General features: G+C 46.6%; 1 protein-coding gene across 6 annotated transcripts in view; it reads right to left on the bottom strand.

Annotated features, from left to right (window-relative positions):
• Positions 1-3,286: 3,286 nt before the first annotated feature.
• Positions 3,287-27,192, bottom strand: part of grip1 (glutamate receptor interacting protein 1) — a 216,954-nt gene continuing 193,048 nt past the window's right edge. For 3 of the 6 annotated variants that reach the window (XM_036519977.1, XM_036519975.1, XM_036519976.1), the window contains exons 12-26: positions 26,785-26,971; positions 25,589-25,734; positions 22,486-22,566; positions 18,413-18,482; positions 17,375-17,520; positions 14,038-14,182; positions 12,747-12,886; positions 12,054-12,239; positions 9,876-10,035; positions 8,651-8,689; positions 8,305-8,416; positions 8,006-8,050; positions 5,922-6,155; positions 4,831-4,977; positions 3,287-4,419 (exon numbers count right to left, since the gene is read on the bottom strand). In XM_036519977.1, the coding sequence (XP_036375870.1) occupies positions 4,162-4,419; positions 4,831-4,977; positions 5,922-6,155; positions 8,006-8,050; positions 8,305-8,416; positions 8,651-8,689; positions 9,876-10,035; positions 12,054-12,239; positions 12,747-12,886; positions 14,038-14,182; positions 17,375-17,520; positions 18,413-18,482; positions 22,486-22,566; positions 25,589-25,734; positions 26,785-26,971 (2,096 nt within the window). In that variant the 3' untranslated portion in view covers positions 3,287-4,161. The remainder of the gene's footprint in view (positions 4,420-4,830; positions 4,978-5,921; positions 6,156-8,005; positions 8,051-8,304; positions 8,417-8,650; positions 8,690-9,875; positions 10,036-12,053; positions 12,240-12,746; positions 12,887-14,037; positions 14,183-17,374; positions 17,521-18,412; positions 18,483-22,485; positions 22,567-25,588; positions 25,735-26,784; positions 26,972-27,192) is intronic. The other 3 variants (XM_036519981.1, XM_036519979.1, XM_036519978.1) reach the window with 3 other exon arrangements.

Here is a 27,192-nt window from a genome sequence, read left to right as displayed (position 1 = left end):
CTTTCACACCCCTAAATAAAAACACTGAGAGAAAGAGGCTTCTGAATGGTGAGGCTGGTGGCACGTAAGCGTTAACACGGTTTCTGCCATCCCACACTTTTCCTGAATTTATTCATGGCAAAAAACAAAAGCATTTCTTTACCTTACAGCTATCACATTTTGCATTAAATTTTAATTTCAGAAACACTTACATGCCGTAATCAGTCATTAGCTGTGTATCGACCATGACTTAAAGAGAAACATGAGAGCCAGCATTTCTAGTATTCAGTACCTTACAGTAGTAGCTATCTTTGTTAGCTAGTTAGCCAACACTATGTGGTGAATTTCAGGAGTAGCTAAGAAGCTAAAGTGCTCTTATTCACCTTAACAATGTACACCACTTCAGTTGTACTTCAGCATGCTACAGTCAATCTGCACAGTAACTTTTCTTGTGGCTTTCACTCAGAGGGTGTAGTTATTTAAGTAAGCATGATATAATGTGTTTGCTAGGAGCTACAACATGAAACTTAGTTTTTAAAAATCGCCATCATTTTGATCATACAAAACAGCTGAACTGGTACTCTGTTCTACTTTCCATTACTGTGGAATTTTTCAATAAAGAAGCCACTTTAGCATTATTTACCACTCTTCATATCATTTATTGTCTTTTTCTTATCCATACAAAGGTTTACAACTGTAGGAATTCCCAAAGCTTTACATAGACGATAAATATCATGCTACCAAAGTATTAAATTTGTACAAAAATACTTTACAGATTATAATACTTGTTCATTAGAAATAAAAAATACAATATTTTAAGGGACATGGATGTGAAATTGACTCTTAAATTTACCATACAGTTCATATGGGTACCTAATAAGATCATTGGCAGTGGTAACACTCCAGTTAAACATCTTCACAAAAGAAACAAGAAAAATAACCAAATATCTTGAGCAGGAACTCAGGGGTTTTCTGATGCAAGATCTGGGCACAGATTCTTGATACATGGAACAGATAGTCAGCTTGGTGCGTGTCACACTGAAAACATTGTTGAAGTTTTTCAAGTATTCTGGTTTCCTGGCTTATTATGAACATTCTTGAAGGGGCGTGGTTTAAAACAGAACATCCATAGTCAGCATTAGAATGCAGACAGTACCGGAACCTTCTGTCACCAATCAGAAACCAGAACAGAAGGAACGCCGGAGCTGAATATCTGGTCAGAATAGAACATCTGTGGTCTAGATGCATTAGTGATCACAAAGTAAGGTGCAAATGGCTGCAACGGATTGTACAGGTAAGTAAAGCCAGGTTACCATCATGACCTGGTAAACCGTGAATCACTAAAACTGTGTTAGAATTAATCAATGAAGTACTCCAGTGAGAGGAGTTGTTACAGATTAAATATTACTTGTTGGATAATTACAACTTAACAGTGTCAGATCTTTCACAACGGCCGTGAGTGTAAATATGGGAAGGGGGAGTGGCTCGGTCAGATCACTAGTACAAACCTGTATGATATCCAGTATTAACCGGTTTGCACCGCTCTAAAATTTGAAATTGGTGCAGTCCTCCAGGAAGCAGACACTGCTGAGCATTCTGGGTGATGTTGAAGTAAGTGAGAGGGATGTGACTGTATTGTGTGAGCACTGACATCAAGGGGGAACATCACTCATAAAAGCCACTATTTTACACGCAAGTATTGGCATATCTGTTTTCAAAGCAGCCTCTTTTTATGTATTTTTTTACCAGGACAATTGCTGCTGCACTGTTAATTTTTAGAAAAGTGAAACTATCCTGGATTGACATTTAACCGTTTTTTTTTTCCCTCATGGTTTTAAAGAAAAAATACACTGATACTACAGCGAATTACCCAACCCTGAAAACGCACAAGTGCCATTTTACAAATAATCATATTTGTAACAGCCTCTGGGGCTGTCCACTTCAGAGACACAACAAAACTTACAAAAAACATACCTTTGAATAACGCCAGTTTCACATAGATTAGCATAGTAGTTAATATTTACTCAAAACCGAGGGGAAGAATACAAAATATAATCGCTATGTGGGTTATTATCGATTACATCATGCTTGTGTTTAGTTTTTTTTTTTCTTAGAAAGTTTTTACTGAGTGGTTGAATCATTTCAATGAGTATCTTTTTTTTGTTGCTTTTTATGTCAGGGTAAATTAATTGGGGATCACCACAATTCATTCATAAGGGATCTACAGAGGACAGATGCGTATAAAAGTTGTTTCCAAAACTTTTGATCGACACAAAGGGTGGATAGGGGATACAGCTGTCCCGTTACGTGCAAGTTCTGACCCTACTTCATTGGTGATTGATTGTAATTGGAGGCAGGGAGCACAGTTAATCTGTCAGATGTGAGCCTGCTTGACCTAACTGATGCCTCGTAAGGCGTTTGCATGCCTTTTCCCTTTATGTGCGTAGCAGCTGACGTGAAAAACCTGAACACCCTCTGCTCTATCACCCCTGTGTGAGAAGTTTCCCCTGATTCTGGGTACCTGGGTGTAGTGATGGAGTGAGGCTTCGTGATAAGCAAAATGGGTGGAGCTACCATGTGCTGTCAGCTGCTCACTGATCTGAATCAATCGTAACTTTTTGCTGTTGAGTGTGAAGTTTTGACTGACAGCACATGGTAGCCCCACTCATCATGGGGTTCCGTGAAGCTTCACTCTCCGGTCACCATCAGTGAGTTCATCCCAATCCTATATGCAAACACCTGGAAATGTACAGACCTGCCGAACGCACATTCTAGTAAAGTTCAGTACAGATCTCCCCTGCATGCTGGGACAGACGATCAGTGGTTTCCCTCCAATTTTCTCCCATCTGTCCCTATTGCACACGTACCATAGTCAGCCTGCCAAGCCTGGTCTAACAGTTAGTTTGAGTTTTTTTGTTGAAGGGTTGTGGGGCCAAAACATACAGTAAACATTGTGTAATATTCACGAAGCATGTCATACAGTGTCCCCGAATGCTTTCCACAACGCATAAACTTCACTATTCTCATCGTATAAATCATCTGTGGATTAATAAAATATAGAGCTCTGTCCAAATTCAGCAGTAAGGTGCGAAAGTTCCACCCCTTCTGCACCATCACCCTGCCAGACTGAGTACTCACATTACAGACCCAAACCCATATCGGGTGATTCACGATTTTGAGTCGATTTACTGACCTGGAATCCCTATGCAGGACACCATTGTAGCTGTAACCATTACCCAGAATTCAGTGGTATTTTGTAACTGAAATACAAAGTTAATTTTCTCACCAGTTGCAGCCAGTTGGGTCCGTTCTCCCCCTGCACTTCAAGCACACCTTCCAAGTAAGAAACTGCCTACAAAAAGTCTCATGCATTGCTCTGCCCCCTAGAAGTTTCTCCCACATCATGACACAGTTGCAGGGGACAAAAAAGGAAGCCCTTCCTTTATCTGGCTGCCCTGTTCCTTGTTAGTGTGGAACACTTACATCATTGCAGTCATGGTCTTGAACTCCTTCCTTTGTTCTTCAGAAGACACAGATAAAAAACCTGACAGATCAACTTGTGTGCGTGTGTGTGTGGGGGGAGAGTATGTGGGTATTTACAACATCTTTTTTTTTTTCTTTGTTTAGTTTGTCTTGAAAAGAATTTAGGTCACTAAAAAATAGGTTCAGAGCTACACATCAGCATGCTGCTGTGGCCACACAAGCTCCACAAAGTGTGGATGAGTCAGACGAGCTCCTGGTAACTGGAGATCGAGGGGGATCGTCTCTGGCCTTGTCTCACACATACCACACGTAGTGCAGTCCTACATACAGAGCGGCCAGTCTGACATGTAAACGTCTTTGTGTTTTCCCATTATGATTATTGTCCTACGGCATTAAAAAATGGAGGGATGGCACTGTTTTTTTTCTTTCTACATACCAAGATGTCTTCATCATCATCATCATCATCATCACCATCTCAAAACGCAGGGCTGAGACACACCCACTACAGGCAAACAGAAGACAAACGGTTACGTGGGGAGGACTTGCCACAGCGGCTCATGTCCGGGCAGCTGGGAGGAGAACTCGGTGTGCTTTGTCAAAATCTGCATTACTTTCCCCACAGAGGAACATTGCTCAAGTGATTCATCTTTAGCACCATGAGGATCGGTCTCTCGGGCTAGCCTGCTCCGGTCTGTGCTGCTATAAGGTCTTGGTCGGCTCTCTGGCGTCCACCCCTGCCAGTTTGGAGTTCTGCTGGCCGGCTGGCTGCTGCTGCTGCTGGGGGTCGCTTGGCTCGGTCCAGTCCGTCGGCGTCTCCGTGGGGAGCTGGTTCAGTTCTGTGGCCGCCTGAGAGGCCTGTGGGTTCCTGCTGATCACCAGGTCCAGTTTGTTGCCCGACTCGGCGATCAGGGGCACCACGAGGCAGCAGTCAAAGTCTCTGGTCCGAACGTGGTTGATCTGGAGTGGGAAAAAGGATAGCAGGGTGTTGCTGGAGGTGGACTTGGGGGCTCACATGCAAATACTTTTCATCTTCAGCATGGTCGATTTTTGTTGTGCAAATGCACAAATACAAACATCTCAGAACAATTCATACAGAATTCTATAACTACTGTGACGCATAGCAAAGTGAACCTTGGGAACTAGTCTGTCCTTTTCAAAACAAAACCCCTGAGCTGATTGGTTCATTTCATCAGCGTGCAGTCACTCACTGTCTAAATCCTCAGTAGCTAGATTCTTCGTGCCCATCCTAGAGTTTAGTGTGGAGGGCACTCTTGCCAGTGCAGACCAGTTCAGGCCAGTTCAGAGTTGAACGAAATGGTTACTCCTGCCTGGATAGTCCTGGAGACCCTGCCAATGGGGGTTCTGTACCTGTAGCAGCCTGTCGTATGGTTTGAGCCCGCCCAGTTCAGCTGGTCCACCTGGGCGGATGTTGTTGACGTAGACACCCTTCTCCAGGAGCCCGTCCGACACACTGAATCCAAAGTCCTCTGTGTCCAACTCCTTGAACAGCGTCACCTGGGGAGTGGAGGCAGACAAGGGTTGTAGGAGAGCATCCATCCTAGCAACTGACCTGAGATCAGGCAAAGCTACAGACTTTTTTAAAAAAAAAAAAACCTTCATGTCAAATCATAGCTATTTTTGATGTATGGCCATTTGGGTTTTGTCGTGGTTGCCATGGTGACAGATCCCTAGTTTAGGTCTCTGAATTCTGTTTGGATATGTACCGTGTATAAAGCCATAGAACAGAAACTGAGTGCAAAAGCCTCCAGTAACTGACTCCACGTGATTTGACTGATTTTTGCCAAGGGAAGTTTCCCAGTGCGACGTGAAAAAGGTACTGGAATACTGATGTTAACAATGCGCTGTCTGCACACATACATACAGTAACAAACATGTAACGGGTTAATTTCTTCCAAACGTTTAACAGCCTAGCTGACCTCTGCCACATTTGGACTTACTTTGATACATTTTCAGAGAGATAATAATCTCCCATTTTTGTATGTGGACTTTGCGGTAAGCAAGCTTTAGGGCCAAAGATCCTAATCCTTTTTCTCTCCAGATATTTACTAAAATATTTGTATTCTGTTTAAATAATTTAACATTTCTGTCTAGGATACAGTGTTTTCAGTCTTGGCAAAACAAAGTTTGTTTCCCTGGGTGTGTTCTTTTCATCTGAATTAGAAATCTCAGTATGACTTGACTGCTTCATTGGGAGACCTGGCATCTGTAAAATTTTAATGACCCAGTTAGCTAAGCTACATTAACATGAAACAGGTGTTTCAAATCTAATTTAATTTTTGTGAATATTGAATTAACCTCATTGCTTAAACGTTTAAACGGTTTAAAATTGCCAGGAGAAAAAAGAAACACATTTCTGAAATCCCTAATGAGTGTTCAAGTATCCCCAGTGGGGGAGGTGATCGCCGAGTTTCCATGGTGACAGGCAGTAGGGTGCCCACCTTGTGGAGCTCCACGGGCGTGGGCGACAGGATGTCCTTGGTCTCCTGCTTCATCTTCCTCATGGCGAAGGCCTTGCGGCCGCCATCGGTGGGCAGGGTGTTGCTGCGGCTGGCCTGGGTGTACTGGGGCCGGCTGGTGCTGCGCTCCTGGAAGCTGGCCTGCCGGCCCAGGTGGCTCCGCAGAGGGGCGGGGTCGTTGTTCAGACTCAGCGTGCTGCCTGACATGATGGTGGCCTGGGGGAGGGGGGGATGGGGGTGAGAGGTGGAGGGGTGAGAGGTAGGGGGGTGGGGGTGTGTCTTGAGTGGGTAAAATCTCACAAACTTGTGCACAGTGTCCCTCGCATGCTGTCTCGCGTGCACTCAGAGCAACGCTTCCACTCTGTGGTACTGTGCACATACACACAGCATACAAGATAGCTCTGCCTCTACTTTCAGAATGCATAAATGCTTCCACTGGCAAGAGCAAGTACCACACAATCACAGAGTAGGGTTTTTTGGAGGGGGGGGCAGCAATTTAAAGTAGTTTGATGAAGAGTAGGCATCAGTGTCACTGTGTGAAGGCTCTGTCCCTTTCCCTTCATTGCTTTCTGAGCAACATTTCTGAACTTGAATGAGACACACTTGACTTATGGCCACTAAAGCTCAAAATCCTTTGGTATCCTTTGGCATCTCTGCTAAACTTGGCAAATTTGTTTAGAGAAGTAAAAAGCTGTAACTGTTACATTCCTGTTACATAATGCATGAGAAATGCTCACTCGGTCAGCACAGAAAACAGGCATGTACATATGCATATAAGTGAAATGCACATATGGATGTGGAAAGTTTGAGTTTGAACAACATGAGGCAAAAAAACTCACAGCACCTCTCCTCGCAAGGAAACCACACATTTCCTGCTTTCGGAAGACCTGGGTGCATTTTCACACACCTTCAGTCAAGACCGCATCACCCAGAAGCCTTTGCAGCAGCTCTCCCATCATGCTTTGCTTGAACGTCCATGCCCAGAAACAAATTTTTTCTCACTTTCCCCTTGGAACAGTTGTGAGTGAGAAGGTGTCACTCAAACTGGGGACGACATGGTGTTCTCGTGTTTGTGACAGGTGACACCAACAAAACACTCCGAGTCACCAAGCTGATGCATGTTATTGTTGCAGCGACAAACTGAACGTTTAGTGCAATACAGTACACATGCGCTCTGATAAAAGAGTAAAACATTACGTTTTTCCACATGAAAGATGGAAACTGATCACAGCACACAGTCTTTTTTTTGGTTTTTATGAACAAAATGCTCTTATCTACTGACATGTACCTAGACGGCAGACACATACCTAAATTTATGCAAATTACAGCCAAAGGGTACATTCAATTCATGTGTTGCCACTTGTTTACTTAGACCCACCACACAAATGAAATTAGGTCACACACTAAAGAAGTGGGCCCCATCAGCTTTTTTCAAAAATATTTATTTTTTGGCATGACTTTTTACTTCTTGTGTTAGACTGTCCTCATTTTTATGATTCACCATCTTATGGCAATACTCATAATGGCAAAATAAGGATTAAAGGCACCTTAAATCAAATGATGATGAACAATGAAGCTACATTAATTTTTAATAACCTTTGCACCATACATCCAAGGAAAGCTTTATGTAAAAATGTACTATTAAAATCAATAATAAATGCAAGCATAATTTCTAAAGGTAGCCTGAAAAGCCATTGTTAAAACAAATGTTTAATTTGTTTTATTTCTTCTAAATTATTTCTTAATTTGTTTTATTACTTTTCATAACTATAAGAGGTTCCAGCCATTTTAAACAGAAATAATTTAATCTGCTGTTTGAAAAAACAAATCACTAATATGACTGTATTGCCACATGAGGTGAGCCCAGACAGGGCTGGTTTTTGTGTTCCTCAGTAGAGATGCTTCAGCTGGAGATTGAATGTACCCCCGGGGTCTGAGCCGAACAGCACTCGTATTAATCAGAAAGGACCTAGCAGTCTACCAGCGGGCGAGAGGAGAGCTTAGCGGCAGAGGGAAAGGTGCCAGCGCTGCAAGCAGAAAGAAGCACAAATAAAGGGAAGGGGTACCAAGATGGCCAGGTTTCTCTTATTCAGAAGCCTGTCTGGCTTGTCCTGGAAAGAAAAGGAGTGGTTATACTCATCCTCAGGTAGTGACATCATGCGACAGAAAAAAAAAAGAAGAAGAAAAAAAATCAGAAAGAAAGGGAAGAGGTGGGAATAAGGAGGTGACAGGCCTCCGTACTCATATAGGTGTTACAGTATATACTGTCCCTCTGGTGTTTGCTAGGCTCCTGACTGAACACTGAAAGGAGTTTTTTTTTGGGGGGGGGGGGGGGGGGGGGGGGGGGAGGCTGTGGTGATGTTACCTCCAGCTCTCGAAGGATGCCGGACTGGCCACAGGTCTCCAGATCCTCCAGCGCCTGGGACCAGAAGTTCTCCTCCTGGTCTGGTTCTGTCCCGTCGTGACCTACAGTGAACCTGCAGGGGGGGGGAGGGGGTTAAAGGTTAAAGTGCCTGATCAGCCAATGAAAAGGCAGCACACTGATGAGTGTGGCGAGGTTAATGATCTGCACAGGCAGAGGAGCTCAGGGACACAACACGAGAGACACCTGGGGGGTTCGGACACAGTGAGATGGACACTCCATGCTGGATGGCTGGCATCCAGGTAGGGTTGGCTCTTAAACATGACGGCTCGTTGGCCCTTAACCTCACCTGCTATCTGTTATTAAGCCGGTGGGCAGCGTTGCAGCCCTGCAGATGCCAAGGAGAGAGACTTCAATCAACAACATCACTGACTGCAACACAGGAGAACCTCAGAGATACAAACACCAGTTACCAACCCGACGGATAACCCACACCTCACAGAGCGGGAATCCTGTTTTAATGCACTGACAGAAAAAACAGGCGCTTGTGTGAGTTCCAAACATGTTTTAAATGTGTTTCACTACAGCAACAACTTTCACGTTTTTTAGATTTTGACATATGTTTGTGTGTGTGTGTATTTGTGTGAGGTTCAGTCTGCAAACAAGGCAGAAATTGGACTAACAATCCAGAGTTACAATCTAGACTTTTCAACATGTAACATGTTCAGAATGTCCTTTTTTATTATTTACATTGAAGTGTCACAGTTATCAACAAAACTACACTTGGTGTATGCACTAAAATGTGTGTGTATGTGTATGTATGTATGTTTGCACACATACTGTACGTGAATGTGAAGGTGCAGTCAGAGGTACGTGTAAATATAGCCTTGATTAAGTAAAGAGGAGAAAAATCCATTTGGCTGGCTGCCTGGCCGGAGGGGAGCTGACAGCAGCCCTGTGATGTAGAGCGGTTTCACCTGTAATCATCGATTGGCCCCTTTTATTTCCACAGGCACAGCTTGACAAATAGGCTTTTAAATATGCAGATGGTCGCATATGGAAAGCATTACTTTCTGCTTCTGTCCGCAAAGGTGGTTTGTGATCTGAGCTGATCTGAGCACAGGATTAAGAGAGCAGGGAGACTTCCTATTCACTCCTTTTCATGGGGGGGGGGGGGGGGGTATGTTTTTGGGGGTATGTTTTATCCTGTACAGATTAACGGCTGTACATAAAACAATGGCTAAACGAGAGAAAAACCCAATGAATCTTTCTGCGTCATGAATAACAGGGCATTGGATAATTTCAAATTAAAAGTAAGGTCTTCAGAGTCTTCACCATTATGGAAACACAAATACACTGTACTCAACCTGGAGACCAACTATTGCAACTGCTACATATAATGTATACAAAAGTCACATGACCTTCAACAGGCAACTAGAGATACTTATTCATCTGAGGCATAAGACAACATCGAGAGGGTGTAGGACTCCTGGGACCGGTGTTACAGCTGAGACAGAACTTCACAGTGAAGGGTCATGAGTAAAATACTGGGGGGTCAGGGAGTGGTCACGTACCCACTGGCGGTGGGCCGGTCCCACTCGTCGTCACTCAGCCCCAGGTCCTGGAAGACGTTGTTCCTCTGGCGGGTGCTGACGGGAGACAGGCTGCCCCGGGGTTTGGCGCTCCTCCACTCATGGCTGTGGAAGCTGTAACCTGACGCCTGGTAGGGGGGCACTGTCCCACACACAGAAAACACACAGAGCTTTACCAACAGCACAAAGCCGCTCCGTCCTCATCCAACGCAACACGTGGGTTGCAGAGACTAGACGAAACTCAACGCAACCAAACGCAAGATTACAGCATTGTGATTGGCCGCTGTTGGGAGCACTTCACATCCAGGCTGTGGTACTGCATGTAAATAAAGTGGCCATTCGTGCCTGAGAGAGCTAACCTGTGTCTGGTTTGTTAAAACATGGTAACTGTGCCACACAGGAACAGGAGGTAATTTCTCCATGTAAACAAAACCTCTTTAAATAACTTGAAACGACTCCCCCAGCACAAATTTACACCCACGCAGGACCCACACACATTGCAACAGTATGGTAAATGTATGCACATTATCAACGTTCTTCAAATTTGCGATTACACAGGGGGAATATAAACCAAAGGCTAAGCCTTCATCAGTGTGTATCAGTGTCTCCCATGGTCTCCGTTTCACTGCCGTTCAAACGGGAGGAGGAGGAGGCCAGGAGATGAGCAGCTTCAGTGATTCTCTTCTTGCCTCCCCTCAGTGTCCCTGCCTGCTCGGCACTCTCGCCGGCTGGAATTAGAATGCCGTCGAGGCCGCTGCCGCGCCTGCTGCGTCGTGTCATTAATCTGCCATGGTCCTGCTGCTCCTACAGGTGAGGGCCGCAGGGGCGAGGATAAATGGCCCCCTGCCCTCTCTCCCTGCAAGCCCAGTGAGGAGTCCTGTCAGCTTCATTTAGACCTTCCCTTCTCCAGAGCCTCCCTGTGGGGGCATGTACACAGAGACCCCCCCTACACACACAGACATCCCCCTCTACACACACACATCCTCACACATGCACGCACGCACACACGGACACACACACACACACACACACACACACACATACATATCCTCACATACGCACACGCACACACACACAAACAGCACTCAGGCCGCACACACACTTAGCAGTCACAACAGAATCCTGAGGTAGAGTGCTGCTCCAGAGGCAACCGGAGCAGGGCAGCTTACAGCGCATTCATAATGAGCAGGGGAAATAAACTATTCCGCCGCGTAATCTGCATTCGCAGGGAAAGAGGAATTAAAGGACTCCTGACACTCGACTGCTCATGTGCCATGAACAAATTAAAGTTTAATTTGAAATCCGTCTCGGGGCTAATCGGGTCAGCGAAACAGTACACAGCAGCCTGACAGGGCTGTGTGGGTAATGAGCCACACCCTCAGCGCCATTTTAATGTGGATCCAGCTCCTTCATGATGCAGGGATCAGGATTAGCGCTTAGCATCCTCAGAGGCCTCCAACCCCAGACATGGCGTCTAGCCACACCAAAATCCTTAATCTGATATCCGACTAGATATATTACATCAGCCAATCAATAAAGTCGGCAGGAGACTGCAACAGGAATCGTACCTCAGTAAAAACATCTATGATTCATGCCTCTACATGGAGCAGAGCTTGAGGCGAAAGGCCTTCAGACCCTGAGCTCCTTGCAGGAGGAGGAGCACGGAGGAGGATTTCCCTCTTTATTTCCTCCCCTGCTTCACCTGGTCTTTGAGTGACTTTGAGAGAGTGTTTCACCATTCTGTGAGGCCCGACTGAGAGTATCGCACAACCTCCAGAGTGAGAGGGATGCAGCCAAGCACCAATCACACTGGCATTAGCAGCGCCACAGATATCCTATTTACGGAACAGATGTTCAGCTTGCCGTGCTTGACATTGGAAATTGCGTCTCTGGGAAGCGGAGCGGAGCGTGTGTGCGGTTCATTACGGCAGCGGCAGCGTGCGGCCTGGGTGTGTTTTTGGGCTCTTTGGATTCCGGGCTGGAGTGCACCATTAAATGTACAGCCTCTGCATTAGACTTGGTCGATTGGGTAGCGTGGGCCTGCATTTCAAATGCCGCCCCCCCCCCCCCAACCTCCATCTATTGTTGCTAGTGCTGGGGCGAGGGGGTGGGGGTGCGATTCGGAGCGCGGTCACGGACGGACGGAGCTGACCGTCTCACCCTGGCCGCTGACGACCGTGTCGACGGCCGAGCCGTCCCAGGACTCCACAGCGCTGTCCACACTGGGGATGGTGGTGGAGTACAGATCTGAGAGCTTTCCCGCCTTCTGCGCCGCCTGCGTCTCCTCGTCCGCGTCGCTCAGCTCGCTCAGGCGCCCCGACACCGACGGCTGCTTGGGGCTCGTCACTGCGGCCGAAACAGAGGGAGGGCTCAGCACATTCATCAGTTCCCCCCTAAACCACACTCCCTCTCAGCGCAGCTCATCAAACTAGCCCAGACACCACTGTGCTTGGACACAAATTAGAAACGACAGCCTACCTGTTCACACATTTGAACACGGCGCAAGGTATTCAGATGAACTGACAGCGAACAATATTAACAATATTAAATTATACAACTAGGATCAATAGCCGTTTCAATCTTGCATGTACTTATCTACCAAATGACACCTTCAGAAGTAATTTCAATCCCCGCAAGATGAAAAATAACATTAATGGTTTAAAAAAAACACACACACACACACACACAACAAATAAACCTTCTGCTACATCTGATGGCTGACATTAACAGCCAGTCAGCCAGAGATGATCCATTGTATGCAGGCCTAATTGGATTGTATTTCTCGACTATATCCGAGGTGTTACACCACAGTGTAAACAGCAGTGTGTGTGTGCCTGGCCCCTGCACACTCACGCTCGCCCTGCTTCTTGATCTTGAGGGTAACGGACTCGCCCGCCATCTGCAGCAGGTGGATGGCCTCGCTCAGGGGCTTCCCCTTCAGGCTGTTGCTGTTGATGGCCAGGATCCGGTCCCCGATGTGGATCGCACCAGTCCTGCCAACGGCAGCCGGGAATCCGAGATTGTTTGATCAAAAGGGGCAAAAGATGAACCATACCAATACAGACACACAGCCAAATAATCATGCATGCAGACAAACACACACACACATAATTGGGATAATGTGAACACTGCAGAGCTACTGAGAGGGATGTTTCTGTCACGATTCCCTAGACTGTCTGTGAAAGGTTATGCTGGCTGAATCCGCTCATACTTTCTAACTATCCCTCTTTGTGGACGTCGGAGTCCCGTAAATATCAAAATATTGTAAAAGTGAATTTCTGCACATGGAAATCCTTCCTAAAATGTAATATCTGATCCAGGCTTATGCTGTCAGCATTATGTTGGCCAGTCGCATTTGTTCCTTTTTTTTTTTTCCAGCTGCGTGACCAGATGTTCATGAGCAGTTAATCAGCTGAGAGTGTGTGGCTGTGTTTGCCTCAATTTAACACTGAATTCAATTATCACATAAACCACACACATTGCAAACGCAACGCACTGCTGGCCAATGAGCATGCCCCACTTCTGCTTCGCTCTACAGCCTGTTTATGCACAGAGACACACAAGCTGCAGCTACAGAGCACTTCACAGCCTCATCACTGTGCAAGTACCTCCGGCCTACCAATAACGCTTAATCACTTAATTCACACCCTTTTAAATGAGTCTATATTCTCATATCACTAAAGACTGCTGCATTCCCCAATTTCTGTCTGGAAAAGGAAGTCTTAATTACTGAAATTAAATCCTCTTATCAGTTATCAACTGATATCATGGTTATCAGTTATTCTGATCATGGCTTTCTGGGAAGTGGAGGCACATTTGCACACTACGACTACAACAAGACGCACACGAAGGCTTTGTGCAAAACTCCAGCAGCAAGGCTATTTCTTTATAGACAGACGAAGCCCTGGAGCTTTCACATGCATCTAATTGCCTTTATTTATGACTTTTTTTGGGTGAAAGGATAATGGTGAGATATGGGAGAATGAGATTCATGAACCACACAATGTGAGAGAATGGTTCGTCACATTGTACAGCACATGGTAGCTCCTCCCATTTAAGGTTCACCGAGCCTCACGCTGCCATTACCAGTAATGGCCGAGCTTCACCTAAACGGCTGACAGAGCGGGGCTCTGGTGGACGGTACCTCTCTGCCAGGCCCCCCTTAGTGAGGCTGGAGATGATGATGGGGTCAAAGGGCTCCTCGGTGCCGGAGATGGTGATACCCAGTGGCCCGCCGTAGCGCTTCAGCTCCACCGTGTAGATGATGGCACCAGAGCTCTCCTGCTCATCTGTAACACAGGCCATCGGAACAGGCACACCCCTTACAACAGAGCCCTCAGAGGGTAGAGAGGAGACAGACAGACAGAGGGGGGAGAGAGGCTGCAACACCCCTCAAAGAGGGCGGAGCCACTGCGTCAAAGACTCGATAATTACAATATTGTGTTAATGCAATTATATTATGCATTAATACAATCTAAGTGTAATACAATACACTTTGTGTGGCACATTTTTTACATGCCACACAAAGTGCTAAAGAGATGAATAGCCAGTAAAAGGCAGGTAGACATCACAGGCTCATAAGCAGGTTAACACCCGAACAACATGGAGAGCTCTCATCGGGCAAAGACAGACAGGGAGCGCCATCACAAGACACAAGAGAAAAGACATGTTTGAATGACACTATAATGACATGATGGAGCAAGCAGGATGAGCCATATGGACTGGGGGAAAGGAGAGGAAAAGGATATGTAAATGCTTCACTAAGGGAGAAATGAAGGACGTGATAGCCGTCTCGGTGCGAGACAGACCTTAAAACGTCAAGAGAATGAACAGCAGGGTAATGTAGCTGGGAAGCACTCGATGATGACGGAAGATGTCTGATGTGTGGTTTAGTTTAGTGAGCACCGTCTGACTCTGTGTAGAATACGACAGAGTGGGTATCTGCTGTCTGAGAATAAGAATGAGAATTTCCTCCTCTGCCAGACTGTGCCTCGTACCATGCAATGTTTAGAGGGTTCACAGAGGTTAACTGCCTCCTGTGAATGACACTCTGCCATTGAGAAATCAAAAATATTTCTCACTAAAATACCATGGCAAAGGTATACCATTTATAGGTCGCTCGGGGCAGTTATCTGGCAGAATAACCAATTCCATCCATTCACAACTCCAGCCATTCACATACAACTATGATATGAATATATACTGACAAATTTGGTGTGCTATACTATAAAAAGTGAGTCGATGGAAATAATTGCATATGGAATCATATGACTAAGAAACCTTCAACAGCAGTGTTGATCAGTTTTAAGTGTTCCCCTTTCTTACCAATCAGGTGATGTTACAGTAGTGAGAAGAGGGAAAGCGCTTGGCTGGACACACTACACACTCTGCAGACAGTCATTTCAAATCTAACTGACAAATATACATCCAGCCAAACACTATCCTTGGGTTTACTTTCCCGGTGAAAGAAAACATCCTACAACAGTTAATCTTTAAAGCTTCCCATCCATTATTAACAAGCACCATTAATGTTGGATACTTCGGAGGAGAAACAGTCAAACTGAGTTATGCGTTTCCTCCTCCACAGCAGAGCACGCGCCTATGGCAGCTGCTCCTATAGCTGAAACCTCAGAGCAGCCGTAGCTTCAGGGCAGCGTGCCGTGCACGTACCGCTCCTGCATGATGGACCCATCACGTCTCCTCCGCTGCTTATCTAGTGCAGTGGGCAGCCCGGGACACCTGGGCGGGAGTGCATTTGTTCTGCCCACACGGAACGCGCCGTTCCCCCGTGCGGGAGCTGATGATGTTTTAACAGCAGAGAACAAGGGCGCATTACGCGCATGGCTGACCCTGGCCTTCATCTTTGAAGGCCTGAGTGTGTTCTTTCTTTTTTAATCCCCCCCCCCCCACCCCCCTTTTCTTGCTCTTTTTTTGGAATTGCGGAATTTTGGAATTTTGGAATTCTACGTTGGGCTCGTCTCATCTCACTGTGACATCCTCCTCACTCACTCTGGAGCACAGGGGCACAGGGAATGCAATCTTCTGATGCACGCGCATGGTAACAATGACTATCTTTCCACACTGCAAGTCCCACAGTGCACCAGGGAGAGCGAACGGCAAGCAGAGAGAAGCTGCATCTCCCTGAGGCCTGACACACTGCCTCACTAAGCTGGGACTGAAACCCACGTCTGAGCTGTAGGTCTCGGCCCGCACTGCAATGCAGTTGCAACCACCTTAGCCAGCTGAGACACCTGGGAGCCCCCCTGGAGTGTGTTTTCTTCTAACCTTCCCAATCAATGGGTTCGATGAGGGGGGAAACACAGACAGAAACTTCAACACCTTGATATCAGGAAGTTCTCAGGGTGCAGAGGTGCTAAAAATGGACACAGATAATAGCTGCTGCTTTTGGGTACAACAGTTGACACAACCACATCAATTTTAAAAGTGGATAGGAAACAGCAGCCTGATTATGAAACAGATCATATATGAAATATTTAGCAAACCTATGCATTTAGACAGACTACAAGGTGTGTGTGTGTGTGTGTGTGTGTGTGGCAGGGGGAAGGGGGTGTCTGGATTTAATTGTGTAATTGAACATACTGAGCAAATTAGCTGGACTGACTGAACAAGCCTCTGCCTGATCTGAAGAGACCAATCATTCCCGCTGCGCAGCGGCACCTGGGGGATTGTGGGAAGGGAGCGCACCTCCTCAGGAGGTCCTCGGTTGGATGAGGATGACAAACTCGTACCGCTAACCACCAACTGGGCTCCTTTCTTGAGATTTAACAGCGGGGACACAGCACTGCTGTGAGGGTAATGGACCAAAATACTGCTCAGTCCAGCTGAACAGAAGCGCGTCTTTTTTGGCCCACGTTACCGAAAATCAAATCTGCCGGAGCCCAGCTGTTGGCAATATAGGTAATGAGGAAACAAATCTAAACATTTACGCATGTGAATACGAAACACAGGGAAAGCGAGTTATTTCTCACCCCAGTGACTTCCCTCTTGCTGGAATCACAGGGTAAGGGGGCATAAAGATTAAGAGCTGCAGGTCTGTTGTGGCCCATGTTCACATGCAGGAGAGTAGGAGTGACTGGACTGTGGATGTCACTCCAGGAAAGCAGCGTCCCATTGGGGGGACACACTGTCTGCCGTGCCCCCACCCTATCCACGTCTCTGCTTCTAATCAGGCCTACATTCACACATTTATCGGGCAAAAAGACGGGCGAGTGTGTGAACGGACTATAGAACAAGATGAGGTTTCATTTTTAATGTCCCCCACCTGCATCCAATCTATTGCGCAGATACACATCTTATTGGGATTGAATTTGCAGTCCAGATTCCCCATCTACCAAAGTTCAGTGTTTTTTACGTCTATGCATAGTCCAATCGCCACAGGAAGATCTGCTCCCAGCTGTGCCCTGTGAGTTTATGTCCCTGTTGATGCTCAGCACAGAGTGCGTATCCAGAGGCTCCGGTACCTGAGTTGTCCTCGTCCTTGCGGATCTTGAGCTTGACCAGTTCTTCGCACTGTTGCAGGATCTGCACGGCGTCCTCCATGGAGCAGTTGTCCAGGCGGATGTTGTCGATGGCCAGGAGCTTGTCCCCCAGCTCCAGAGTGCCCGTCCTACCGGAGAGTGGCAGAGGATCAGAGACAGGACAGGGCACCCTGTCTGCGCACTCTCACCACACACACGCTCACACATGCAAACACATGCATGCGCAAGCACACACACATGTGCATGTGCACGCAGACACAGATACACTTGCATGCACGCACACACATGCATTTACTTGTGAGTTTAACACAAAGACACACACACACACACACACACACACACACACAAAGACATAAGCTGATAACATGGTTCAGAAGAGGTTAAGTGAATCTGGGCAAATTCAAATAAGCAGCTGTGGTCATTACAGTAATTCTATGTGCACAATGTCCTCAGTTCTGCTGCTCTGCTTTTGTATTCATAATCTTGATAATACCCATTATTCTAATCATTTTACTACTACCAATAAAGTCATTTCAAATTTAATACCATAAGCAGAAGCGGGCTAAAACATTACTAAAATATTCACAATATCCTTGCATATTTGTAAAAAGGAGCAGATATAAAAACACCAACACTGTAGAGAAATAACACATTGTGAGGGAAACACAGAAGCAAAACAGATTTACTCACAAAAGGAGACCCACATTAAATAATAATAATGTGCTTTGTGAATGTAGGCGCGTAACCCAATTTCTCTCCCACTCGCATAATTATGAGGTAAGCATATGTGGTATTGCATAACTTTGTTACAAATTAGGGCAGTTCCTTCGACGGTGTGTTGAGTAATTGGATGAAAGACTGCAATGCCTCCTGACAACTAGGCCAGAGAGACACATGCACAGTGTAAGTGGGCCTTACTGTAGCCTGTGACATACTGTATATTCAGCTCACAGAGGAACACCACACGGTGCGGAGCACAGTCACTGTGATCAGCATCAACGGGAGATGACAGTACCCTACCTGTGTGCCACACTTCCCTTTTTGATGTCCGAGATAATGAGGGCGTCTCCTGGTTTCCTACTGGAAGGAGCTGTGGGAGACGGGATATAAACAGGATATTAAAATCTGCTGATAGCAGGATGCAGGAAGCAGAGAGCATGCTCATTACAATCAGGATTAATTTGCTTGGAACACGGGTTCACTTACAGTGGACTACCATCCTTCCCGATTCAATGCCATACATGCACACCGTTTAATTGAGGGAGGCGTTACATAAATACATTTTGATTTTTTTGTCAATCAGCGATCCCCTTTCTGGGTTGAACATCACTATTGATGTCATCAAACTCCGCATGGCTTGCTACTTTTGGAGAAATTACCACAACATTTGCTCTGCCCGTGAGAAGGCCATGGGAAGTGTGGGAAAGCGTTACGGTGCGAGCCGACGGTGCGCAGAAGGGAAAGGAGCCTGTCTCTGTGAGGGACTGTCTGCAGAACTGCATAAACATCCTCCGCCGGTTCCGCGCTCCCAGCGAACACGCTTCATCACATCCGCTGACAAACCCACACAAATCCTCCTCTCAGTACCTGTCAGAGAGAGTGTTCTGCTGCCATCCCTCTACCTGGCCGGGCTGCCGAGCCCCGCATTGAAATTCTCCAGGTGCGCCGGGTGCAGTGGCAGGAGAGAGGAAGCTGTCATACCCCACCGTTTTAATGAGTGCGGTGCAGCGGTGTGCTGTGACTGACTGGCACGCTAATGCGTGAGAGCAGCACTGATCCGGCCTCTGTAGCGCGGTGCTGAACATCACAGAGCCGGCGTGGTCCTGTCTGGACCCGATCCGAGATGGCCGGGCGTGTCCCTGCAGAACACGCGGGGCAGAACATGCCACCGAATACGCAGCTGCAACCAACAGATCGAGGGACCAACCGGGCAAGGATCCAAAGTCAGACGCTGGACTGTGATCAAGCGCGAACTGGAACCTTTTGGTTCAAGCTGGGGGAAAGTGAATGGAGGCAAAGAGTTGTTGAGTGATCGCAGAGAAGGAGTTGTACAGGAAAGGCCCGATGATTTCATTTAGATGAAGCAGATAAAAAATATGGCCTTGAAAAGCTGGGAGAGGAGGTTTGCCTGGGGGGGCTGTCAAACACTGGCAGATCCCATCCAACCAGCTGTCTCTCGGAGAGGAAACTCTCAATACTCTGAGTGAGGTGAGCAGCTGATTGGTCTACTTGACAGCGCAATCAAAAGATATAAGCAGGCGCATATTAAGGCAAATGCACTGCTTGAGATTTGCTCTGAAACACACACACACACACACACACTCACACACAAGCATAAATATACATATAAATAACAGCATCCTGCTTCCCTGTGATACAGTGCTGTGGATTCTTTCAATTCTGTCCTCACAAAAGAATTCATTTCCTTATCAGTTTATGAAGAAGCGCCAGCTCTACCTCTTGAAGTGATGACTTCAGTTTTGTAGTTATTGGGTAAAAAAAAAAAAAAAAAATCTGTTTAAGGCAAATAAAATTTTAATGGTGTTTTCCGCCTCCACTTCAAGCCGGTTCGCTCACTTCAGCATAAATAATGTGTAAGATAAAGACTTGCAGTTTGGAGATATTTTGTATAATAGGACGAGAACAAGGCCTCCCGTCCTAAATAAGAGGAACTCTGACAGCGAAGCAGTGATTACAGCTCTGCCTGGCTGTGATGGGCATGAGATATGAGGGCTGCCCCAGCTTGCCTCCTTTATCAAATCAAAATCCCCCAGCAGGTAGGCGAGGACTGTGGGCAAACGTGACGCTCACAGAAGCTGACAGTGCAGCTACCTCCTGCCTGAGTTCAGCAGTGTAGCGCTAACATACGCGTAAATGGCGTTGGTGCTGATGTCCCATGCCATGCTGTGGTCTTGCTGGTCTGATATTCACCGAAAGCAGTAGGTTTGTCTCTGTCTCTGCCTCGTTGCTCAGTCTTTGGCATGCGCTTCGGATGACATGGTCGTTTTGGGGAAGTTGGAAAGTTTCCAGAAATGTCACTGACCACTTCAAGGAAATCCGAGGTACACAGCCTCTTTCCTCTGTGGGCCAAACAGACCTGGGTGGGCTGGAGTTCAGACGTTGTATGAAATATGAATGGCGCAGAGAAATGAAGAAAAAAAAAAGGACAATAAACCACTTAATAAGTGCTGTACATGGGAGAGTTCCCGCTGGACAAATACAACATAAATAAACTGACATCCTCAAGGTCCCAAAAGCGCCGCAGAGGGGGTGCCATTCCCCATCCTGAGAGGGTTATGTATGATAACCAATTTAGAGCAGCGAGGAACCCAGTGTCCTTTCCTTTTATCGCTGTCACAGAGTCATGAAGATGTTTCCGACAGCCAGCTGGCCTCCTGCCAGTCTGGGGAAGCCAGCAAAGGAAAAAGAATCCTCCTTGGCATGCCATGCAGTGCCTTCTGGGATGTTTCAGTCCTCCTTTGAAATTCTTATTTCTTACACTTCTCTCTCATTCGCTTACACAGGCAGACACATGCATGCACGCACACACGCACGCGCGCGCGCGCACACACACACACACACACAGAAAAACCTCTCGGACTTCCATCTTCCTTTCTGAGAAAAGTCTGTCATTCATTTTTAAAATCAGATATCCACATCTCCCTGTTAGTTGTCAAAGCCTGCTGGGCTCCCCGAGAACCTTACTGGAACTCATTTATTTCCTCGTATTTCACAGAATCTGAAATGTTACATGAGGCATAAGCATTCAGGGGATGGTTTCACAGAGAGAGCATCTACAATGCACTGACTGACACTGCTATAACACCACTGGGCAGCGTCTGTGTACAGCACTGTTTGTATATAGCCCCCAGGAACGCATTAGCATTAATATGTGAGGGACTATCAGTGTCCAGGTGACAGCTGCACCACAGAAAATGGCTTAAAGTTTGTCTTAAAGTGCTTGAGTTGCAAAAAATCCTCCCACAAGTTAACAAACATAAGCTTTCCAATCGGACTTGAGTGTCAGTAATCTCAGAAGGTCTACAACTGTCACCTAGGTGTAAACTGCACGCTTAGTATTTTAGGAGTGGATTTTAATACATTTAGACCACAGAGGCGGATACAGCCGAAAGTACTGCAGAAAGCCGGTAATTCATTCTTAACAGGCTCACGGAGACACACGTAGCTGGAGATGATGAAGCATCGCGTCGGGCTGGGACAAAAATGCAAGCTTTACAGCTCCTGACTGCAGGAAAGGAAGATGACATGTTAAATGGCTCGCTGTCAGACGCCCTTCCGGTGTCAAACGGCAGTGAACAAACAGTTGGACAGGCTAAGACAAAGCGCGTCCCTTCTGCTGTTTAATCTGGTCTTCGGATGCAGAGACAGCCTTCGCCAGGTATTACCGTGTCTGTAAGCCTCTGGGACTCTGGCTGGGCCCAGAGGGAAAGGTTTCATATGCTGTTAAAGCACAGTGCAATCAGGGTATGGCGCAGGGGGAGCTGAATAATATCTGCCTCAGGGGAGGATGGAGGAGGAAAGGCAGAGGTCCAGGAACATTATGGGACAAAATGTTTCTTTGAAAAGGAATGATTGAATTGATTCCTGGCATCAGCTCTTGAATGTGGCCAATCACGCCCGGTTTAATGGTTCGGGAGGAACGTTGCCTCAGATCTTGAAATGAAATCGGGGTCGTAAAGGCTTGCTATATTGGCATCGAGGTGACATGGAGAGAAACTCAGGGGGCATTTCCCCGATTTGACCCGATTGAGGCTCACATACGCGGTTTAGTCCAGAATACCTGTGAAGCATCCCACTAACAGGACATCAGAACATAATACTGGGTGACAAATTTAGGGCCCAGATATTTTTGATCAATTCATCAGTTACAAATTAAAGCAGGCACCAGAATCAGATCTGTAACAAGCGCTGTTGCTGTAGGAAAGGGAAGCTGTAACTGCGTTTTGTGGCACAAAAGGAAGGAGTGGTTCTTTCAGTATGGACCCTAATGATGTAACAGCATTGGAAATGCACAGGCTTTATCTGATACAGAGTCAGAGGGATAGTGTGACTCTGACAGCTTCAGCACTCACAGCTTATGGTAATTCCCAGCTCCACCCCAGGCTTCTTTGGTAGCTTCACATGGAAGGTGCCGCTGCTGGGGATCACTGACTCTGTGGCGTGAGAGAGGGGGGGTGAGAGGGAGGGAAGGAACTTTACTGGAACATCGCAGCACACTGCATCACTCAGTATTCATCAGAGGAGACTATTAATTCTGAAAATGCAACAATAAAAGGAAAAACAACAAAACCTCTATACCCCCACACAAGATACCCCACCCAACAAAAAAGAAAGCCAAGACACAAAAACAACACAAGGTGGGGGGGGGGGGTGAAAAAATGACAGGAAAGGAACATAATAACAAAACTTTACAAATAAGCAAAATCAAAAAGACAGGCACATGGAGCCATCAGGTACATGCACCATGAAACAAACTTTGCCCACAACCCAAAAACTCATAAAATGAGAGCAGAGAGAGAGAGAGAGAGAGAGAGAGAGAGAGAGAAAGGGGACAGAGGAGACCCTGTGCCACTCACACACACACTGCACAGGTGAACAAGCCCACACTGCCAGGCATACAAACTACTCCATTCAACTCATCACTGTCTTCACAGAGACAATTTAGCATTCATTCCCTGGCTTTGGGCATTAGAACTGGTTTCAAGAGAGCTTTTCTGTCCCACCCATTCCTCTCTGTAATTAAAGAATCTTATTAATAGCTCAGCTCTACCAGCTCTGAAATATAAATTTATCTTAAATATATGTTGGGTACTTCTCTAACTGTACTCTAACTCATATACTGTATGTAAATATAAACCAAAGTAGGCCTGTTTTTCACGCATATAAGGTGAACTATATTGCTGGTCAGTGGTGAGACACAATGATTCTTGATCTGCAGTATTTGTAATTAAGAACCACTGCCTCATCCTAAGAAGCAGATGAGGAATTATTCAATAAGGTAAGATGAGCACTGAGAGATGTCCCCAAGTAAACGTCCAAGAAGAAAACATCTCCCAAAACGCTTACATAAAAAACTTGAAAAGTGCTGCCCTCTACGCAATAGTCTACACGAAACGCTCACGGGGTGACATTAATTCAGCTGCTGGGCTGCGGATAGAGTCCTCGGGGGCTGCCTTTGGCCTGCGGGCCACGTTCGGCCTCCCCCAGGAGGGCTGAGAGGAGACGGCACGTTCACAGCTCACCGAAGACAGACCCGGAGCCACAAAAGAACAACCGCCGCTCTCCGGTGGCAGGCAATTAGGCGTTAAGGCCCCCGCTCTTAAAATCATCCCTCAATAATTCATGAGAGCTCATTTCTCCTGTCTGAGCCACGGGGGTGTTTCTGGTTCGCCACCGTCGCTGAGTGATGGAAAGCAAGTCTGGGACAAAACAAGCCTCCAGGATGCTTTCGCTCTTTTCTCATTGTGAGGAACATCCAGAGGAGTGTCACGCGAACAATTGAAAAAAAAAAACTCAAACATTGTTCAAAAAAATTGACAAAAATGACAAATTCCTTGCTCTCCGTTAAGGAGAACAGCTGACAGACCTAAAAAATGACTGCTGTGTTTCTCCTGACAGCACTAAACGTAACTTATCAAACAATGTGTATTTACATTTTTGACTGGTTGATATAGCGTAAAGCACACTGCAAAGGAATTTCTTCTCTCTGCAGTGATACTGAGATAATGAATGTAAGCTTTCATTTAGCATTCAGGGGTATTATTGAACTGAAAAAAAAGCCCACTTAAGCATACCAAAATGCTCCAGAGTAAAACTAATTAGTTTGTTTCCACATACAGGGCCTACAGCGTAGAGGATAGTGTGATATGATGTGGAAACAGCACTACAGTGTGAGAGGAGAGCTCGGTGAGAAAAGAGGTGGAACACCCAAACATCTCTGTGTGAACATTACATCTGTCAGGCTCAACAAGAACCTCAGCGTAAAACAGCATCCCTTTATTTAACAGGATGGGAAAGCAATCTCTCTGAGCTGCACACACCCATGTATTACAACACGGCTTCCTGGTATCCTATCGGATTTAAGTGAAGCTATCCAATCCAAAAAAGAGAGTTTAGAGCTTGGTGGAATACACACGCAGCCGGGTGGCAGCACATTCAGGTTGGAGGTCAATGTGTGATGGAGCTGACGGCGGTATTAGCGCCCACCGTGCTGAGCTGGGCATCAGCAACCACTGGAAACCAAACGAATCTGATGACACCGCCGGTGTTTACAGTCAGCTCACGCTGCAGGTGATTTAGTCAACATAACAGATTCTGAGCAGGACCGCCCCGGCAGAGCGAAAGCCTTTTCTTCAGGGACAAAAATTGCTTTTTGTCCCGCTGCCCTCGAGGGGGGAGTGTTATTAGGAAACCAGTTACAGGCGCAGACTTTGATAAATGTTGGGATACAGCCCCGAAGTAAAGAGCCAACCATCTAAAGCCCACAAATCCCTTTTGAAAAATGCTGATAGAAGTTGGTAACGCCAATCAAAAGCCAGCAGTAATTGACCTCTTGCTGAAATGCAGAAGCATTAACGTGCACTGCCACGCTCAGGATGTACGGAAGCTATGAATTTTTCATGGGGCTCGTCCTACCCAAGTTACAGGGCAAAAAAAAAATTTGAATTTAAACGTAGCATATTTTGTCTCACTTTACGAAGTTCTTAAGTAACTGCTCAGACATTTTATGTTTTGTAAAGCATGGTAATATTGTGCCCATACCTGCTCCCCTTGCAATTGTTTGAGGCCATCTCTGATTCTACACCACTTTCCCTTTGACCTTTACAGACCCAAAGAGAACCCCAGCTCTTATACTTTGCCCTGAATGGATGAACATTGAGGCTACAGCCAGCTGTTTATAATCTATTGCTTTTACAGCAGGTTAAGAGTAGCTACTGAAGTGGAACATGGGTTCTGATTCCATACCATCCAGCACAGCGGTTCCACATTTGAACACACTGGACCCCTACTGTTTGCTGGCCAGAACCATTCTGTTCATTCTAATCTAATGTGTTTTAGTCCCTGTCCATTTTTTGGTAAGCATTCCCCTCCTCAAGAAGCTTCAGGAAACAGAGCAGAGAGAAGCTCAGATCGTATTCGCTGTCGCCTTGAGCCTTCCAAAGGGGCGGGGCTTACCTGCCACGTCGAACTCGATCTCCAGGGTGACCTTGCTGGTGATGCTGGAGTCACGCAGCAGCTGATTGGTCTCCTCCAAGGTGCTGTCCTCTGTGGGGATGCCGTTGATGGCCAGGATGCGGTCGCCAATCTGCAGGACCCCACACCTGTGCCGACAGACAAAGCACTTCGCTAGACACAGGCAGGCAAAGAGGGGGCTGGCTAAATTCCTGAGGGGGGCAGCAATTGCACTTCCACAGGTCCTTTCCAAATCACCCAAATCCCTGAGCCCTTTGAGTAAATTGTTAATAATAAGGTTCTGACTGAGTCTGTAGCTCTAAGGAGTTGGATTCACTCCCCATTTCAGATTCAGGATTCAGTGCCAACAGCTTTCATCACTGACATTGCAAGTACTTGTTTAACCAGACACCACGCAACAGTGCTCAGCTGTTTCTGTTTTCACATGCTGACTGCAGCCCAAATCTCTACCCCATGGGGTGCCGCCTCTTCTTTCCACATTAGAGCTGCAGGAAAAGACAGACCCAGAAGCAGCTTTCCTTCGCATGCACCCCCCCATCTCCTTGTACAGATGGCCTCCACAGCTCCAAAAGTAACCAGTTTCAGAAGACACCCTCCTGAGAGACCCAGTGTAGGACACAGCACGCAGACTGTGCTGAGGCAAAGAGAGACATCATCCTGGTGCTCCACCGCCCTGCTCTCCTGCCTCCCCGTCACAGTCTGGGAGAGAGGCAGGACAGAAGGATGACCCTGCCTGCCAGAGGGTGTCTAAGCCCCTAACAGTCCTGCCCCGGCTGATCGGACACCATACACCGCCAAGGCCTGACACTGCAGAATTCAATCCAACTGCAAAGCACGCTTTGTCCTTAAACTTTTACTTTGAGAACAACTCCAGTAAGTGTGATTTTTTCCATTACCTCCACTAATGCTGAGGTCGCCAGTCACTCATTTTAACACATAATAAACATCCCAACAAGCAATATTTATTTCAAATTTAACCAGAGGCTGTAGAAAAACACAAAGCATTTTGTTTCAATTCCACCCACTTATGTTTGGCAGTAGAGATGCATGGTTATTATAGGACTGTTCTCCTTCGTCTAACCCAGCAGAATAAAAGAAATGACGGTATTTTTGCCTTGGTTGCTTTCAGTACAGCACTGCACACCCTAATTGACTTGTCAGGTCACAAAGCCCCTCACCTCTCCGCCGGGCTGTCGGGGTCCATGTAGGCGATGAGCGGGGGGGAGGTCAGCGTTTCCGTGGCGAACACGCCCCCCTGCAGCTGAATCCCAAAGCCCATGATGGAGTCGCTGACGAGGGTGACCTCAGTGGTCTCCGTGTGGACCACCTGGCCCGTCAGTCCCAGCGTGCTGGAGGCCAGAGACACTGAGGAGAGACAGGGGCAGACAGGGGGTGAGCACTGAGCACCACATGCCACGCCCTTGCTTTTCAACAACCCTCAGTTTCTAAGAAGGAATTTCAAAGGGCGAGATGCACAGGCAGTCAAGTTATATACAAGGGAACAGGTCTAGCGCTCAATACAGGGATGAATGTTCAAAGAATCCATTGAGACAGGCCTACCTTATCTACACGGAGAACATGCACTA

The sequence above is a fragment of the Megalops cyprinoides genome, chromosome 25 (assembly GCF_013368585.1).
Source record: "Megalops cyprinoides isolate fMegCyp1 chromosome 25, fMegCyp1.pri, whole genome shotgun sequence".
Taxonomy (NCBI): Eukaryota; Metazoa; Chordata; class Actinopteri; order Elopiformes; family Megalopidae; genus Megalops; species Megalops cyprinoides.
The sequence above is the reverse complement of the archived record's forward strand: the minus strand, read 5'-3'. Positions and strand labels throughout refer to the sequence as shown.